Source organism: Sceloporus occidentalis, unplaced genomic scaffold (genome assembly GCF_023333645.1).
Source record: "Sceloporus occidentalis isolate IW3139 unplaced genomic scaffold, rSceOcc1.0.p SCAF_21, whole genome shotgun sequence".
NCBI lineage: Eukaryota > Metazoa > Chordata > Lepidosauria > Squamata > Phrynosomatidae > Sceloporus > Sceloporus occidentalis.
Window position 1 is genome coordinate 13,039,279 of NW_028317001.1, and position 17,367 is coordinate 13,056,645.

The 17,367-nt window shown below is 44.2% G+C and overlaps 1 protein-coding gene across 1 annotated transcript; it reads left to right on the plus strand.

The window, feature by feature from the left end:
• Positions 1-428: 428 nt before the first annotated feature.
• Positions 429-11,156, plus strand: LOC149301631 (uncharacterized). The gene is made up of 3 exons (XM_089484331.1): positions 429-533; positions 6,780-6,900; positions 9,908-11,156. Exons 1-3 carry the CDS (start codon positions 429-431, stop codon positions 11,059-11,061), a joined length of 1,380 nt encoding a protein of 459 aa, XP_089340457.1. The 3' UTR covers positions 11,062-11,156.
• Positions 11,157-17,367: the final 6,211 nt, after the last annotated feature.

Genomic DNA, 17,367 nt, shown 5'->3' on the forward strand with positions numbered 1-17,367 from the left:
AGCAACAACAACAACAACATGCTTGTCCTGACCTCAGTGAGTCTTGCTTGTGAATAGACAGGTGCAGTCTTGTTCTGAACGTGTGCATATGTGGATCCGCTGGTACTATTGAATCCTTATATCCACAGATTTATAGCAGGATCAAACCTATCTCCTCACCAAGGACTCTGACTGAGATCAGTGTTTACGTTTAGCCTGTTGGCCTTAAAATGGATCCTAGATCCAAAATAGTCCCTCCAGAAAAGGGGCAGATGTCACTTGCCCATCCTGTCCTTGGATCAATTCTTAAATTCCAAGATTTAGGCTGGGGAGGAGGTCTGTCCCTGCCCTCTTCTGAGGCTGAGAGAGTGTGACTTCTCCAGGGAAGAAATGAATCCTAACCTTCCTGTCAGCTTCAGGGCTTAATGGCTGGGATCAAGGGAGCCGCCATGGACTTGAGCCTCTGCCCAACCGTTGCCTCTGCCAAGAAGGCAGTGGCTGGTGGCTGGGGCACTGTTGACCTTTCCATCATCAAGTGCTCCATGGCTGCTGCAGTGTGAAAGACTGGCAGCACCCTTGGCTGAGCGATTCCTGTCACTACTGTGCTCTGAGGCTGAGAGAGTGTGACTTGCACAGGGCAAGACTTGCACCTATTTCCCAATATTGTGACTGGTGTGTGTGTGCCTTGTTTCCAGGTCTTATGGTGACCTGATGGGAATCTCTGAAGGGGTTTTCTTGGCAGGTTCCTTCAGAGTGGGTTTCCCATGGCCATCCTCTGAGCCTGAGAGAGTGTGACTTGTCCAAGGCTTCAGTCCTTTTGGAAGCCTTTTTGCTTTATCTTCTAGAAGGCAGCTGAGGTGTTGCTTCTTGCACTGAAGAATGAGAGGAACCTTCTGGCATCCAAGAGGCTAACACTCTCTGTATATATAGGATTGAACTCTGAAAAGACACACAAAAGTCACACAAAGAAACACACTTCCTTCCTTTTGGCCCAAGGAGCCGGGCCTCCTTCTCACTCTAAAGCGTCAGGGAGAGAAAGAGAAGCCAATGGTCTGTTCAACTGAGGCCTCAGAGAAGGTTCTGGAACATTATTCCCCACAGTCACAAGCAGCACACAAAATGGCTGCCAGAACACAGAATGGACGCCGGAACACAAAATATGAGTCTGGGGCAGGGGGCGGGGTCTTCCAGATGCTCTGCCCCCATTGGCCAGCCTCAAAAAGAGGCGGAGCTTCTGCTTCTCTATATAGCTCTGCGCGTGGAAGAGAGAGAGAGTGAGGAGAAAGGAGCAGAGTTTTAGTGGGAGAACAGACAGAGAGGAAGGAGTGGAGTGAGAGCAGAGAGACAAGGCCTGGAACCACTAGGCTTCACTGCTGCACTGAAGTCTGGCTGGGCCTGGCTTGGTTCTACTACTTCTGCTGCTTTCCTTTGTCCACTGCCATTAAGGAGGGGAGGAAGGAGGCCCAGCAGTCCTTCTAGGCAAGGCCCACTCTCTCTGAAGGTGGGAGACTGGGACTCCCCAAAGGGATTTCAATGCTTTTAATGGTGGCTCTCACGCAGTAGAAATGGTGCTGGAGGTGGTGATGATGATATTATCAGGCCTGCGGGGGAGAGGATGGAGCTGCCGCCAGACCTTAATAATCATAAGGCAGAGGCATCCAGTTTGTGTTCCGGCAGCCATTTTGTTTTCAAGCAGCCATTTTTTGTTCCGGTGGCCATTTTGTGCTGCTTTTGACTGTTGGGAATAATGTTCCGGAACCTTCTCTGAGGCCTCAGTTGAACAGAGGCTTCTCTTTCTCTCCTGAGGCTCCAGAGAGAGAAGGAGGCTAGGCTCCTTGGGCCAAAAGGAAGGAAGTGTGTCCCTTTGTGTGTCTTTTGTGTGTCTTTTCTGAGAGGGTTTTCTTATTACAAAGCTCTGCTCCTTCTGGGGAACATGGGTTTTAAAAGGGATCAGAAATGGGAAGCATAGTTTCAATACAAGCCTTATTCTTCTTCTTCACAAACATTGGGCTTTGGCTTCTAAGAGGAGGACTGCCCCCCCAAACAAGGCCAAAAGTAGCTCCTTTGGAAGGTTTTAAAAGTCTCCCCAGTTTCCTTATTAAGAGATTTCCAGGCAAGAAGGAAGGAGGCAGAACAGACCATCTCATATTATGACCAAATAAACATAGAAACAAACAAGAACAACAAAAATAAGAATTAGACAGAAAAACAAACTGCTTCTTTTTTTAAATGAAATCCATTATTAGGAAGGTAAAACCAAGACTTGGGTGCTTCTGCCCTTTTACAACCGACTCAGGCTGTATCTGCACGGCAGAAATAATCCAGTTCGAAACCGCTTTAACTCTCCTGGCTCCATCCTGTGGAATTCTGGGATTTGTAGTTCATTGTGGCACCAGAGCTCTCTGGCAGAGAAGGCTAAGTGTCCAAAGGTACAATCCCAGGATTCCATAGCACTGAGGGTTAAAGACAAACCTATTACATTTACCATCCACTGCTTCCAAACTACCAGACTAACTTTTATTTCTATCTCATTCATTTTTAATTATCTGTTAATAAGTAAAAAGTAAATATATATTGTTCTACTTATCCTTATCCTTACAAATCATTTATTTTCTTTTTCAGGCCTCATTTAAATTGTAAAACAGTTGATACAAAATCGCTCTCATTAGATTAAACTCAACATCATTGGGCTTTTAACCTCTCAACATACTTCTGTTTTACCGATGTTATATTTCTTTGAATAAATTAAAACACTTTAAATTAAATTAGTCTTGTCTCTAAAGTAACATTTTCCCTCCATGCTTCTGGAGATATTCAGTTATATTATTCCAGTCTCCTTTATATAAATTTGACGGTTAATTTCTAATTCCTCTTGAGAGTTTGTCCATTTCCATCATGTCCAGAAGCTTAAATATCCAATCTTCTTTTGAAGGAATTTCTTTACTTTTCTATCTCTGAGCAAACACTATTCTTGCAGATGACAACATATAAAATAATAATAAACCATTTTCCCCCTATGGATTGTTCTATTATATTAAGCACGAATTTAAAAGATAGTTACAACTTTCTTAATTTCAAAATAAATCAACTTCCAATATTGTATCGCTTTCCCAAAGTCCACCACAAATAATAGATTGAGCCCTTCTCCTTTTCACATTTCCAATACAAATTACTGCAATTCTTTTTTTTTAGTATAATCTTTATTAGGCATTAAAAACACATAAAGATACACATAACAATATATAAGATGAACAACATATACAGCATTACATCTTAAATAAATGTATTAGTTATAAACTATACAAAATATACAGTATTCTAATCTAAAAGCAAGATTAAGTAAGACTTCCAAGAGAAAGATGGGACACGATTATGCCAAATTATAGCCCTTAATGCAATCAGATCTAAACAAATAGAATTAATCCATGCACAATTTAAATATAGTAAAAAAAAGTCATATATCATATATTATACTTATGTTTTTGCTTCTGTGCCTAATCTCATATCCTTCCCGATAAGATAAATCAAAAATCATAGCTACCATATAAAATTAGGGGCTAGGCCTTCCTTCTTAATAAACAACATAAAAGGATGCCGTACTTTCTTTGTTATTTCCCAGTCAAGGTTTTCCATGTAGCAAGTGAGTTTCTCCAATTCCATATAATCCAATAGTTTCATAGTCCAGTCCTTCCACAAGGGCTGCCCTGACCCTTTCCAACAAGAAGCATACACCAATCTGGCCGCTGAAATCATATAAAACAGTAATTTTCCATGCATATTCTCAAGTTTAACATCCATAACCATATTCAACAAAAACATTCTCGGGTCAAACGGGGATTTATAATTAAGAATCATTTGCATCTTCTGATGAATCACTTTCCAGTATTTCTTGGCATGCTGACATTGCCACCACATATGTACCAGGGATCCTGGGGAGTTACCACACTTCCAGCAGTCCAAATTTTGGTTTTTGTAAATTTTGGAGAGCTTTAAAAGAGTTACATGCCACCTATTCTGCATCTTGTAATAATTTTCTCTGATTGCTATACAAGCAGTATATTTCATTCGGACCCGCCAGTTTTCCCCCCACTGTTCTAAGGGTAAATTTTCACCCAGATCTTGTGCCCATTTTATCATTGACGGCTTAATTCGCTCGTCATGCATTTGAAGGTTTAACAAATACTTATAAAGCTTAGAGATTCTACCTACATTTTTTCCAAAAATTATTTTGTCAAATTCAGATAAAACAGGATTAATACCAATGATCTTATTATGCAATACAAATCTTTCCTTGATTTGTCTATAAAGAAACCAGTTCAGTGTTATTCCTTCTTCATCCAATCCGTTCATGGTTTTAATAAACAATACATTTGTCCTTTTATCTCTTACAAGTAAGTCATCATATGTTAACCAACGACCCGGAATAATAGTATCGTTTCTACGGAAAGCCTCCTTGACTGAAGTCCAGAGTGGGAGCTTTGGATATAATAATTTTTTAAACTTAGTCCAAGTTTTAAAGAGAGCTTTTCTAACAAAATGTAATGTAAATGCATTATTAGCCTTGATCTTATCATAGGAAAGATATGCGTGTGTCCCAAACACATTTCCGGACATTTCCAAATTCAAAAGAGATTTGTCTTCCAAATTAAACCATTGTATTAACCAATCAAAACAACATGCGAAGAAGTATGTCTTTAAATCAGGAAGTCCCAAGCCCCCGTTTTTACATCATCCTGCATTATCCGAAAGCGGACTCTAGGTTTCTTGCCTCCCCACAAAAACTTGCTAATATCTCGATTCCACGTTACAAATGGTGCTTCATTAGTTAAGATTGGGATAGTTTGAAACAAGAAAATCATTCTAGGTAAAACTAACATTTTAATAGCAGCCACTTTACCCAACCAGGATAAGCTGATTTTATTCCAACGGGATAAATCTGCTTTAATTTTAAGCCAAGTTTTACAGTAATTATTCTTATACAGTTCCAAATTTTTAGTGGAGAGCCAAACCCCCAGGTATTTAACTGTATCAAATTACTGCAATTCTTATACATCTTGCTTATTCTCTCTGGTGTTAAATACCACCAAAAATGTTTTATAATAACTCTCTTTGATGTTTTGGCTGCAAGTATAGTTCAATCTTTGTTTCCAAGTGTACTCCCAAGGGTCTAATTCAATTGCAAAACCAAAGTTTTGAGACCATCTAACCATATTTTATTTAATAACTTCCTCTTCTGTACAGATTTTTTAAGAATACAATTATAAAGTCTTGCTAACAAGGCATCTTTATTCAACATTTTTCCTGTTCTAGATCAGAGTCTGATTTGCAAATACCGTATTGTTTTTATCCATTAGGAAGAGTTTTCTTAATTGTCTGTAAAAGAACCATGAAAGATCATAACCCTGATCATTAGGATCTTTTCATGTCTTTATTCTATAACCAGTTCTATCTATTTGCATTAATTCTTTATAGGAGATCCAATTTGCGTCCTTTTTTGAATCTCTGGTCTCCTTTCTCAGGAACTTCATCTCAGTCCCCTTGGACACATCTTTGGGGCACCTTTTGCTGTAAGTGACCCAAGTGCAAGACCACCAGGACCCCTGCCCACCTGATGGCCGACACAGAGGCCAAGCGCAGGGAGTTGGGCCCCAAGAGAAAGAGGATGCAGAGATACAAGAACTCTTTGGTGAGTCGAGGTTCTTGACTATTAGTTTCATCTGTGTCACTGCTGGGCCAGCTCTTGAAAGCAAACAGAGAACATACTTTCCCAATTTACCAGAGACAGTCCTTCAGTAAGTCACTATCCTATTAGCTTCATCTGTGTCACTGCTGGGCCAATTTATGAAAGGAAGCAAATCACATACTGTCTGAGTTTGGCAAAGACAGTCCTGGTTAATCCTCTGTCAACCCACTTTTTCAGGGGCTTTTAAAAATGTCCCGGTTGCTCTCTCCTCCTCCCACTTTCCCCCTTCTCAGCTTACTTCAGTTTCTGAGTGCCATTCAGTTTGCACCCCATCAACTCAAAAGTGGGGAGAGGAGAGGAAAGAAAGAGGCAGGATATTGCCCTTCCCAGGAGGCTGAAGCAAAAGCAAACTGTTGTGCCCTTCCTAGCTTGTGTGACCTCGGAGAGTGATAGAGTCTCCTTCCTTGGAGGTCTTTAAACAGGCTGGATGGCCATCTGTCAGGGATGCTTTGATTTGGATTTCCTGCATGGCAGGGGGTTGGACTGGATGGCCCTAGTGGTCTGTTCCAACTCTACAATTCTATGATTCTATGATTCTATCTTTCTCATAAACAACTTTGTCCATCTTGACCACCTTTTGGTGTTGCTTTTCCACTTATGTATTGCTTTTCCCGTCTGTGAAATGGGGGATATGGGAGACCATCTCTGGATCTAAATATGGGGAGGGCCCCAAGCCCTCAAGCCCACAGTGCTCCCCAGAACAGTTTTTTAAAATTAACTTTTGCCTCTGAAAAGTGGCAAGAAATGTTTAAATGCACTATAATTTTTTGGTGGCTAAATGTACTGTATGTGTTGGGATAGTGAGTATCCTAATCCATCCTCTATATCCCAGCCATGGCCTAAATTATATTGGTTATTATATTGTATATTATATTGAAAGGATTCGAGACAAACTGGATCTCAAAGGCAGTAGTTGTTTTTTCCCTTTGCTGACAGAATTTAAAGTTAATTTCCTGGATTGAATATTGAAGTGATGAAATAATATTTGGGATGAACCATGTGCTTTCCTCCCCTTTTGCTTAGTCACTCTCTGAATGAGGGCTATTTTCTGTTGCAGGTGACCTTTGCGGATGTGGCAGTATATTTCACCGAAGACGAATGGAAACTGTTGACGAAGAAACAGAGACTGATCTACAGTTATGTGATGATGGAGAATTATCAGAATGTGGCCTCTGTGGGTAAGGAACCGTAATCCATTCTCCTTTTTATGAAGACTGAGGTCCCTTTTATGCTAAATTATCATTGTGCTATGATTCCACTAGAATTATAGAATCATAGAGTTGGAATAGACCGCAAGGGCCATCCAGTTCAACCCTCTTCTGCCATGCAGGAATACACATTCCAAGCACCATCCAGCCTCTGTTTAAAGACCTCCAAAGAAGAGGACTCCACCAAGCACTAAGGGAGTATATTGCACTGTCGAAGAGCTCTTACTGTCCCAAAGTCCCTAATAATGTCTAGATGGAACCTCTTTCTATGTGGCTTGCATCCATTGTAGTGTCTCCTTTTCTCTGTAGCAGCAGAAAGCAAGCTTGTTCCATCATAAATACGACCCTTTCCGATATTTAAACATGGATATCGTATCCACTCTTAACTTTCTTTTCTCAAGGCTAAACATAACCAGCTCTCTAAGCCATTCCTCATAGGGCTTCATGGTTTCCAAATCCTTCACCACTTTGGATGCCCTCCTCTGGGCATGTTCAAACTTTTCAACATCCATTTGAATTGTGGGGCTCAGAACTGGACACAGGATTATTCCAAGGGAGGCCTGACCAAAGCAGAAGAGAATGACACTATTACTTCCCTTGATCAAGAAACTATACTCATATTGATGCAGCCTAGAATGACATTGGCCTTTTTAGCTGTCGCATCACACTGTTGGCCCATGTTCAACTTGTGGTCTACTGGGAGTCCTAGATCCCTTTCAAGTGTAGTTTAATTGAGATAGCAACATCCTGTAGAATATTGGAATTTGTGATTTAGTGAGGCACTATTGCTCCCCACTTTATAAGGATACTAAATACCCCATTGTAAACTGCCAATTGTCAGAACCAGCTACTGTGGTTCATCCAGAATGGTCTTGAGGTTTAGGGGGGAGTTGTTAGTAGTTTAAATGTTAGTAGTTTTAAGTCGTTGGTAAGTATAATGGGGCCTAGAACGGCTTGGGGGAAGGGAATCAGTTGCGGAGGCTATTAACTGACTGGTTTGTGAGATTTGGGTGGCAGGCATGCCCCTGGGGGAGAGGCGTATGAGAACGGTGGAAGAAGAAGGCAAGAGGTACCTTGGCAGCTGGGTTGGTTAGGGGCTGAAGGGCCGGGAAACACACAGAACTCCAGAGGCATTTCAAATAGGTTTTTGTGGGTTTTTTAGGGGGAAAGTAAAACACACATAGACATACATATACGTGTTCACGTGCGCACACACACACACACACACACAAACTAGGTAACAAAGGTGGGAGTGGTGAATTCTGTGAGGCTTTGCTAATGGTAATACATTACCTAGATCAGTGATGGTGAACCTTTTAGAGGCCGAGTCCCCAAACTGCAACCCAAAAGCCCCTTATTTATTGCAAACTGCCGTGTCCCTCTGGCTTTCTAGTAACAAACTCTGGCAAAATCTGTGCTGGGGTGATGGCACACGTGCCCACAGAGAGGGCTCTGAGTGCCACCTCTGGCACATGTTCCATAGTTTCGCCATCACTGATCTAGATGGATCTCGAATCCAATTGCTGCGGGTCCAGAATGGGGGAGAGAAGACAGTAACTTCAATGGCAAGTGGGGCTGGCGAGTGTAGAGAGGTGTTTAGCAATGTAAATCAACAGAGGGTCTGTCTGCAACTGGACTGACACTGAAGAACAGCCAGTTGGGGCTGATATTTGTACTGAAATTGTTGCTTGGGGGCAGAAACCGAGCATCCAAAAAGGTTTAAATTACTTTAGAAAGTTTTTTGTGTGGGGAAAGAATTGTCTGAAACTGAATTAAATGAAATGGGTGCTTGGTGGAAATACTTCAGCCAAAAAGGATTATCACACCAGCTCTCAGGTCCTTCTTGGCTCTGAATTCTGGTCCCATTCAAAGCCAATGTATAGCACAGTCTGAAGGCGACACTCCCAGAGCTCAATAATAACACAGCAAGAACAGAAGCAAATCTCCAGATATAGGTATTGGCAATGCACTAACCACTTTCCACACTTAAAAATAACTCAGAGACACAGTTGATTTCCTCCAAGTCCTTGGAGGTTCTTTAGCTTGAGTTGCAATAGAAAACAAATATGTACCAGCTCTCCTCCCTGACTTTCATCAACTTCACAATATCTTGTACACACAACTCCAACCCACATCAATCCACATGTGAGCTGTATACTGTATTGGTTATGAGTCATCTTCTGGTGCCACACAGCATGAAGCATCCTCTGCAGTTAGCTTGCATCATGCCATGTGCTCTGACTCAACACTCTATGGCAGTCTCACAGGAAATGATGTCACTTTTCAATCAAAGTATTTTTACATATATTTATTGGAATATTTTCCAACTGTCTGACTATCTGCTTCCAATGATTTCCTTATGGCAGTTCACCTACAATCTCTTCTTTGCTAGCTCCTACGAGTAAGGATACAATCATTATATGGATTTGGGGCATCCAGAACAGGGTTATGCTCGGGTCACTCACACCAACTATGGCGCGTTACAGATGGCCTGAAAGCGGTGGTTTGCCGGTGCTGCCTGTTGCTGTGTCCAGGAACCGCAGTGGCCAAACCGCGTAGTTTCCAGACACAGCAAAAAAGCAGCTCGAAAATGGCGCTTCTTTTCTGCACCCCAGAAGTGGCGCTGAGAGGCGCTAGTCGCACACTTGCAGCGTCACTTCTGCCGCGCAACATCTGGACGCTATGCATCCGTGACATCAAAATGGCGGCGCCTGTGTGGAAGGGTGTCAATTTGTACGCTCTCTGCGCATACTAGAGTTCAGGGGTGTCTAGAATAGACACCCCCCCCTTTCTAACCCTAGTACGCCCCTTCCTAACCCTAGTATGTGCAGAGCGCGTACTTTCGGCGCATGTGTAACGTGCCCAAATTAATTTAATCTCACATAGGGAGGGGTTAACGTGGGGCTAAATCTTGGGGTAACACCTTCCTCTCTTAATGCTGAGATTCAGTCTTGTCTGTCATTGTCATTGTTTACAGAAGAACATGTCAGTCATGAGAGAGTCCATACAAGAAAGAAATCACATAAATGCCAGCATTGTAGGAAATGTTTTGCCTACAAGTCAGTCCTTGTTATGCATCGCAGAATCCACACAGGAGAGAAGCCATACAAATGCCAGCATTGTGGGAAATGTTTTCCTTTAAAGTCACACCTAGTAACACATCAGAGAGTCCACACAGGAGAGAAGCCATACAAATGCCAGCATTGTGGGAAATGTTTTTCTCAGAAGGCACACCTAGTGAAACATCAGAGAATCCACACAGGAGAGAAGCCATACAAATGCCAGCATTGTGGGAAAGGTTTTTCTTTGAAGGGAGACTTAGTGAGACATCAGAGAATCCACACAGGAGAGAAGCCATACAAATGCCAGCATTGTGGGAAATGTTTTTCTTGGAAGCCTGACCTAGTGAAACATCAGAGAGTCCACACAGGACAGAAGCCATACAAATGCCAGCATTGTGGGAAAGGTTTTTCTTTGAAGGGAGACTTAGTGAGACATCAGAGAATCCACACAGGAGAGAAGCCATACAAATGCCAGCATTGTGGGAAATGTTTTTCTTCCAAGTCATACCTATTGGCACATGAGAGAGTCCACACAGGAGAGAAGCCACACAAATGCCAGCATTGTGGGAAATGTTTTTCTTTGAAGGGAGACTTAGTGAGACATCAGAGAGTCCACACAGGAGAGAAGCCATACAAATGCCAGCATTGTGGGAAATGTTTTCCTTTAAAGTCACACCTAGTAACACATCAGAGAGTCCACACAGGAGAGAAGCCACACAAATGCCAGCATTGTGGGAAATGTTTTTCTTTGAAGGGAGACTTAGTGAGACATCAGAGAGTCCACACAGGAGAGAAGCCATACAAATGCCAGCATTGTGGGAAATGTTTTTCTCAGAAGGCACACCTATTGACACATCAGAGAGTCCACACAGGAGAGAAGCCACACAAATGCCAGCATTGTGGACAATGTTTTGCTCAGAACTCAAACCTAGTGACACATCAGAGAGCCCACACGGGAGAGAAGCCATACAAATGCCAGCATTGTGGGAAATGTTTTTCTTCAAAGCCAAACCTACTAAGACATCAGAAAGGCCACACAGGAAAGAAGCCACAAAAATCCCAGAAATGAACTAACATTATTTTTGTGGAGAAGGAATACAAAGAATATATTTTTCTTCCTTTGGTGATAAGAAAATGCCCTTGTGATTTGTGTGTTAGGTTTGTCTCTCCATATGTCTTTATGTTTTAAAGTTATATTTTCTTAATTTTATCTATTAATTGTTATTAGAGTAGATCATTGCTTTAGTTTATAAATTTGACTGGGGATTATGGGTTGTGGAATGGTTAGCTAGATAGAGGGTGGGATTTGTTGCAGCTGGCTAGAATAGTTGTTTGATTTATAGCCTTTGGAATGTGTGGCATGTTAGATGAAGAAAGTTGGGGGGAAGGTATTAACAGGAAGGGGACTAGTTTCTGGGAATGACAAAGGTAGCCTTGTTACCTGTGGGCCATTGACTGTGGGAATTGGAGGTGGGGGCTAGGTTTGAAAGAGGGTGGAGTTTTAGGTTTTGGGGTTTTAATGTATTATTTGGCTTGGGGTGGGCAGTTCTGATTTAAATGCTAACTTAAATGCTGGCCTGATTTAAATGGGCCTTTGCGCAGCCCCCGTCACATGCTAGGGGTTGGCCGAGAACGTAGTGTCCATACCGACCTCACTCCTAGCACGTGATGGGGGCGTCAAAATGGCGGCACCCTGTACACACAGGCGCTGCCATTTTGATGCAATGGATGCGTAGCGTATGCACGTCCCGGCCCCTTTGTGACACTGCAAGTGCGCCTTTGGTGCCTTGCAGCGTCACAAAGGCACCACAACAAGAACCTGCTTTTTGTGGGTTCTTTTTGTTTGGCGATGGAGCCACACAGTTTGTTCACTTTGGCTCCCTTGCAGAGCAAACCAGGGTGGCGAGAGACTGCCATTTTTGGTCGGTCTGTATCCCGCCATTGTGTTCTTAATAAAGTTCTTTGTTATTTCAACACAATGGACTCATTGATGCATATAAGTTCTGAATTTGCACATAACTGACCCTTTCTTCTCTTCTCAGTCCTCAGCTCCATTCCCAGCCATATGAGCAGCAGAGGCAAACACACACACACACACACACACACACTTGTGTGTATACACACATACACACACACACACACACAGAGAGAGAGAGAGAGAGAGAGAGATCTGTATGTACAAAGCAGAGTCTTCACAGCCTTTCCCTCCTGAGTCCAGCTCCGCAGCTTGGGCTCCATTCCGGAAGGAAGGAAGGAAAAAGGAAGGAAGGAAGGGTGTAGTCCTTCCCTTCTTTCAAATGTCGACAATGGAATAAACAGCAGCAGCTAGGGCTTTGCGATCCCTGCGCATGCTCAAGAGGGGCCTTTGGTGGCAAATGTGCATGCTCAGTCTCATCCCCTGAATCTGCCGCCCTCACAGCCTGCTCTGAGGGAGGGAAGTGGGGAGAGCCCTCATTCATTCAGAATGGCTGGAGGATCTTCTGGGGAGGGGTGATGTAAGAAGGACGGAAACCCGGATCTCCTCCCCACAAAGAAAGGCAGGGCGCCTGCCAGGCCTCCTCTCCCTTCCCTGCCCCCTCCTCTGGGGATTCCTTGGGGCCCAGGTACTTGGGGGGTTATTTTGAGAAAAGAGGAAAGGGGGGACCCTTGGAGAGAGGCATGGCCATGAAGGGGAGGGGCATTCAAGGGTAGAAAGGATTTTGGGGAGCCCTCTCCCTCCTGGAAAGTGGGGCAGAGGAGAGACCCTCCCTTCTGATGAATCATTTGGTGAAGAGTTTTGTGCCAAATACAAAGCATCACACAGGATAGGGTTCAATAGCATTGGAAACAACAGTGTTGTTTTTTTTTTTGGGGGGGGGGGGAGACGTTTTCTCTGGGGTCCTGGGGTGAGGAGGCTCTGTCTGGGTGGGGGAAAGAGGCAAAATCTAGGCCAAATCCAAGAGGAGGGAGATGGAGGGACCCCAAAGCCCCGTCTGGGGAGACTGACACTTCCCTGGCAACCTGGGAACTATGCTTAAAGGCCCACAGGATCCATATTAGGCATCCCCCACAACTACATACCTTTCCCTTCACAACAACCCTGCGGAGGAGGACCAACAGAGAGACCCTCAGCCCCAAAAAGAACACCCTCCTCCCGGTTTTGGGAACATGCTGAAAAGGCTTTGGACCCCCTTGAAAGGATGTAGTTAAAAGGAGTAGAAAGAAGGAATAAAGGAATGAAAACACCAAGGGAAGAGAAGCATAAAGGGACGGCTTAAGTGGGAGAGGGGGGGGATCTGGAACCTGATCCAGGCACCTGCCCCCCAGAACCCATCATTAGAGCCTGCCACAGATCACTGTGATGCTTTAAATGACTATTTCACAGATAATATCTCTCAGATAAGAGCTGACTTGGATGCCAGCATTATTGCAGAGGCTATAGGTGAGGTGTCCAGTGACTCTGTGAATAAGATCATACTGGATCAAATTGAATCTGTGAGTCCTGAGGACGTAGACAAGCTCCTTAGAAGTGTAAAGAAGACAACTTGCCCTCTCAACCCTTCCCCTTCATGGCTGGTCCTCCAAGGAGGAGATGCACTTAGGACTCACCTGAGATGTATCATAGATGCACCTCTTAGGGAGGGCTATTTTCCATCTTGCTTAAAAGAAGCGGTGGTACGGCCGCTTCTGAAAAAGCCCTCCCTAGATCCCTTGGACATGAACAATTACAGACCGGTCCCCCATCTTCCATTTCTAAGCAAGGTGATTGAGAGGGCAGTTGCTCTTCAAGTCCAAGTGGTCTTGGATGAAACAGACTATCTGGACCCTTTTCAAATTGGCTTCAGGACGGGATACAGAGTCAAGATTGCAATGGTCTCCTTAGATGATCTCCGCTTGAGCATTGACAGGGGAAGTATGACCCTGTCGGTGCTTTTGGACCTCTCAGTGGCTTTCAATTCCGTCAACCATGGTATCCTTCTGGAAAGCCTGAGGGAATTGGGGATCGGGGGCACTGCGTTGCGGTGGTTTTGGTCCTATCTCAGAAGCAGATTCAGATGGTGATGCTTGGAAGCTTAAATTTGGCATCCTTCGTCGCATCATCCTGTCCCGAATGCTATTTAACATCTACATGAAACCGCCTGGAGAGATCATCCGGAGGTATGGGATGGGGTTTTATCAGTACGCTTATGACATCCAATATCTCTCCATGCCCCAGACTTCAGTGTCAACTAAGGAAGGCATCTCCCCTCTGAATGAATGTCTTGAGGGAGTAATGGGCAAGATGAGGAAATCAGATTGAAAGTGAATCCATTTAAGTCAGAAGTACTTGTTGTTGGAGCCTCTAACCCAGGTATGGAGGCTTGTCTACCGCTCCTGGACGGGGTCACAGTTCTCCTAAAGGACTATGTTTGCAGTTTGGGGGTGCTCCTGGTTCCTTTGCTCCAGATGTCAGCTCAGATAGATGCGACGGCCAAGAGTGCCTGTTATCAGCTTCGGTTGATATGCCAGCTGCGCCCTTTCTTGAAACCTGAAGACCCAGAAACTATGGTTCATGCGCTGGTAAGCTCACATCTTGACTTCTGCAATGCACTCTACATAGGGCTACCCTTGCAGTAAGTCTGGAAACTTCTCATTCAAATATGGCAGCTCACTGTGACAATTTATTTATTTATTTGTTTAGGTTCAGGTGAGCTTTATTTATAAATTCACATACAGTTATACATTTGCAATTGTACTTTCCAGTTATTTATAACTTCTGCCAGCATCTCTTGAACATACACAATATTTACAGATGGATCATATTTACAACTTCTAATACCTTCCAATACATGTTCTATTTATTATCTTGGCATCACCTATATATTCTGTACTGATATTTTGCCCTTTCCTGTATTTTCCCCTTACATTAGAAAAGAGGTAGAGAGCAAACTCTTCAAGTATCTTTATTTTATTTTCTGGAGTGAGATGGGCTTTTCCAACTGACTCACTTATAATTAGTATTAACTATTAATGAGTCCTTCTTTCTGGGAATGGCTCAAGCCCTTAAAGGCTCAGGCCCCTTCCTCCTCCTCCATTTTCTCCTCTGGAGGGACTGAGCATGCTCAGTGGCAGCCAGGGCAGCCATCTTCCTTCAGGGCAGAGGGGCTTCAGTGGCTGCTACTGAGCATGCCCAGATCTCTTGAGGAGCATCCTCAGTACTCTCCCTCCCTCCCTTGGTGTTTCCATGGCGACAACAGACTCTGCCTGACAACAGTGAAGGAGGCCGTTGTCAGAGGCACAAAGACACTCCTCTGGGGGGATGACATCACTGGTGGGCAACTGTCCAATCAGAGGGCAGCTGTTGGGGAAGAAGCTTCTAGAAGGTGGCTGCTGAGACTAGAGAGGCCTGAATGGGGTCCTAGGAGGCTGTGGCTTTGACCATTGGCTGCTTAGGAAGAAGAAGGGCTCCTTCTGGGTCTCCTTGGCAGGGAAGGGAAAGTGGGGCCTCCATGGGGCACTCCCCAGTTTGGTTCCTCTGTGAGAATGAGGACTGGAGGGGAAGAGCCCCATTTTGGAGCCAGTGATGGGGGATGGAGGGCCTTCTGTAGGGAGGCAGCTTTGGGGCTGGAAGCAAGGAAGGCCCCTTCTCCTCCTCCTCCTCCAAAGGCTCCTCTGGCTGCCAGGCCTCCTCTTCCTTCTTGGGGGTCTCTGTGGGTCTATGAGATTTCAGAGGGGAATCAAAGGGTGTCTCTGTGTGAATATATACATCTGCTTCTGTTCAGGCAAAAGAGGACCATCTCTGGTGTTGAAGCTCTTTCCAGACTCCTCTCCAAAGGCTGGATCCTGGAGGGAAGGGGATCTGGCTCTGTTTCCTTCATTGCAAACTGTTGGTCTTCTTTCAACTGGGATGAACATCCTATCGCCCACCACATGTTGACAGACTACAGCTCCCATCATCCCCTTGGACAGCATAACAAATAAAAGAAGGATGCTGGGAGTTGTAGTACACTGACACCTGGAGGCCAAAAGAAATCCCATCCCTAGTTTAGGACTAAGCCTTGTGCGTAATCCCAGCTAGAGGGGTTTGGGTTTGGTTTTCTTAATGAAGAAAGAAGGTACCCAAGACAAGAGCCTTTTCCTGTTCCTTCGTCTGTTCAGTTGGCTTCACTCTGGAGCAACCCTAAGAATGAGGGAACTCCAAAGACCTTGTTATTAACTGACTGAACAAGGTCTTGCAAGCTGAAAGTCTTCCTTTCCTTGACTCAATCCACCTCCAGCCACTCTTTCTCTTTCCTGATGCCTTCCACTTTACTGACCATCCTCCTTTTTCCCAGTGAGTCATGTCATCTAACTATCTGCCCAAAGTACAATAGCTTCAATGGATTTGTTTGATCTTCTAGGAAAGGTTGAGGCTTGCTTTGCTCTAAGAGCCATGAATTCTATCTTTGGTGGTCCATGGAAGACTGCATAAGTGTTGCACATGTAAAACACCTCCATTTGTACTTTCTGCAGGTGTGCAAAGAACCAAGATGGCCTCCAAAGGAAGGAAGAGAGGAGAAACTACCCTCAGTTCCTCCTTCGAGGAAGAAAATGGAGGAAAGAAGACCTTGGGACAGTAAATGTCCAGACCTCCATTTTTGAAGAGGAGCCATTGGGAATTTGAGAGACTGGGATGTAATGGGGGTCAGTTATGTACAATCCTCTGTCTTTCAGTGATTAGTTGATCCGTGGTTCCTGCCATCTTGCCCTTGCTTCCCCTCCCAGCCAATCAGGGCCAGGGATGGCGGGAGGGACTGGGATTCCAGCCAATGATGGCCACTCAGAGTGTCCTCAGGAGGACTTCTTCTGTTCCTGCCTTTGTCCTTCTGTGGAAAATTGATTAAGGGAGAAAAAGATGACAAATGCAATGAACTATAAGGGAAAGTTATTGTGGGGGTATCTTTCCCCTTTTTGTTGATTTGTTTTTAGTGGTTTTAATTCTGTGGAGAGTTTGTTTAATTGGGTTTTAGGAATAACCTTTTGAGGTCTTATGTTTTTGCATATTCTTTGGTCAGCATTGGTTTTAATTCTTGTTAGCCACTCCTGCAGTCCCAGGGCTGGGGAAAAGACAGAAGGCGGGTGGGTGGAAGAATGATGATGAAAGCAGAAGAGGAGAAGGATCCACTCTTCCCAGAGCCTCCTCCAGCTCTGTCCTGTTTTGCCCTTGCAAGGCTAGCCAACCCTCAGTCCAGAATCTCTGTGTTTCAAGCACTGAGTGAAAGGGAGAAGGGATGGTTGTCTCACCAAGTCCTGTGTAGCAAAAGCAGTGGTGGTATAACCCAGTCCACGTTCATCACGAGGCTTCAGTCATTCCAGTCCATCAGGTTCAAAGGGGAAATCTGAGAGTCCTCCAGGTCCCAGCAGAATTCCAGGTAAC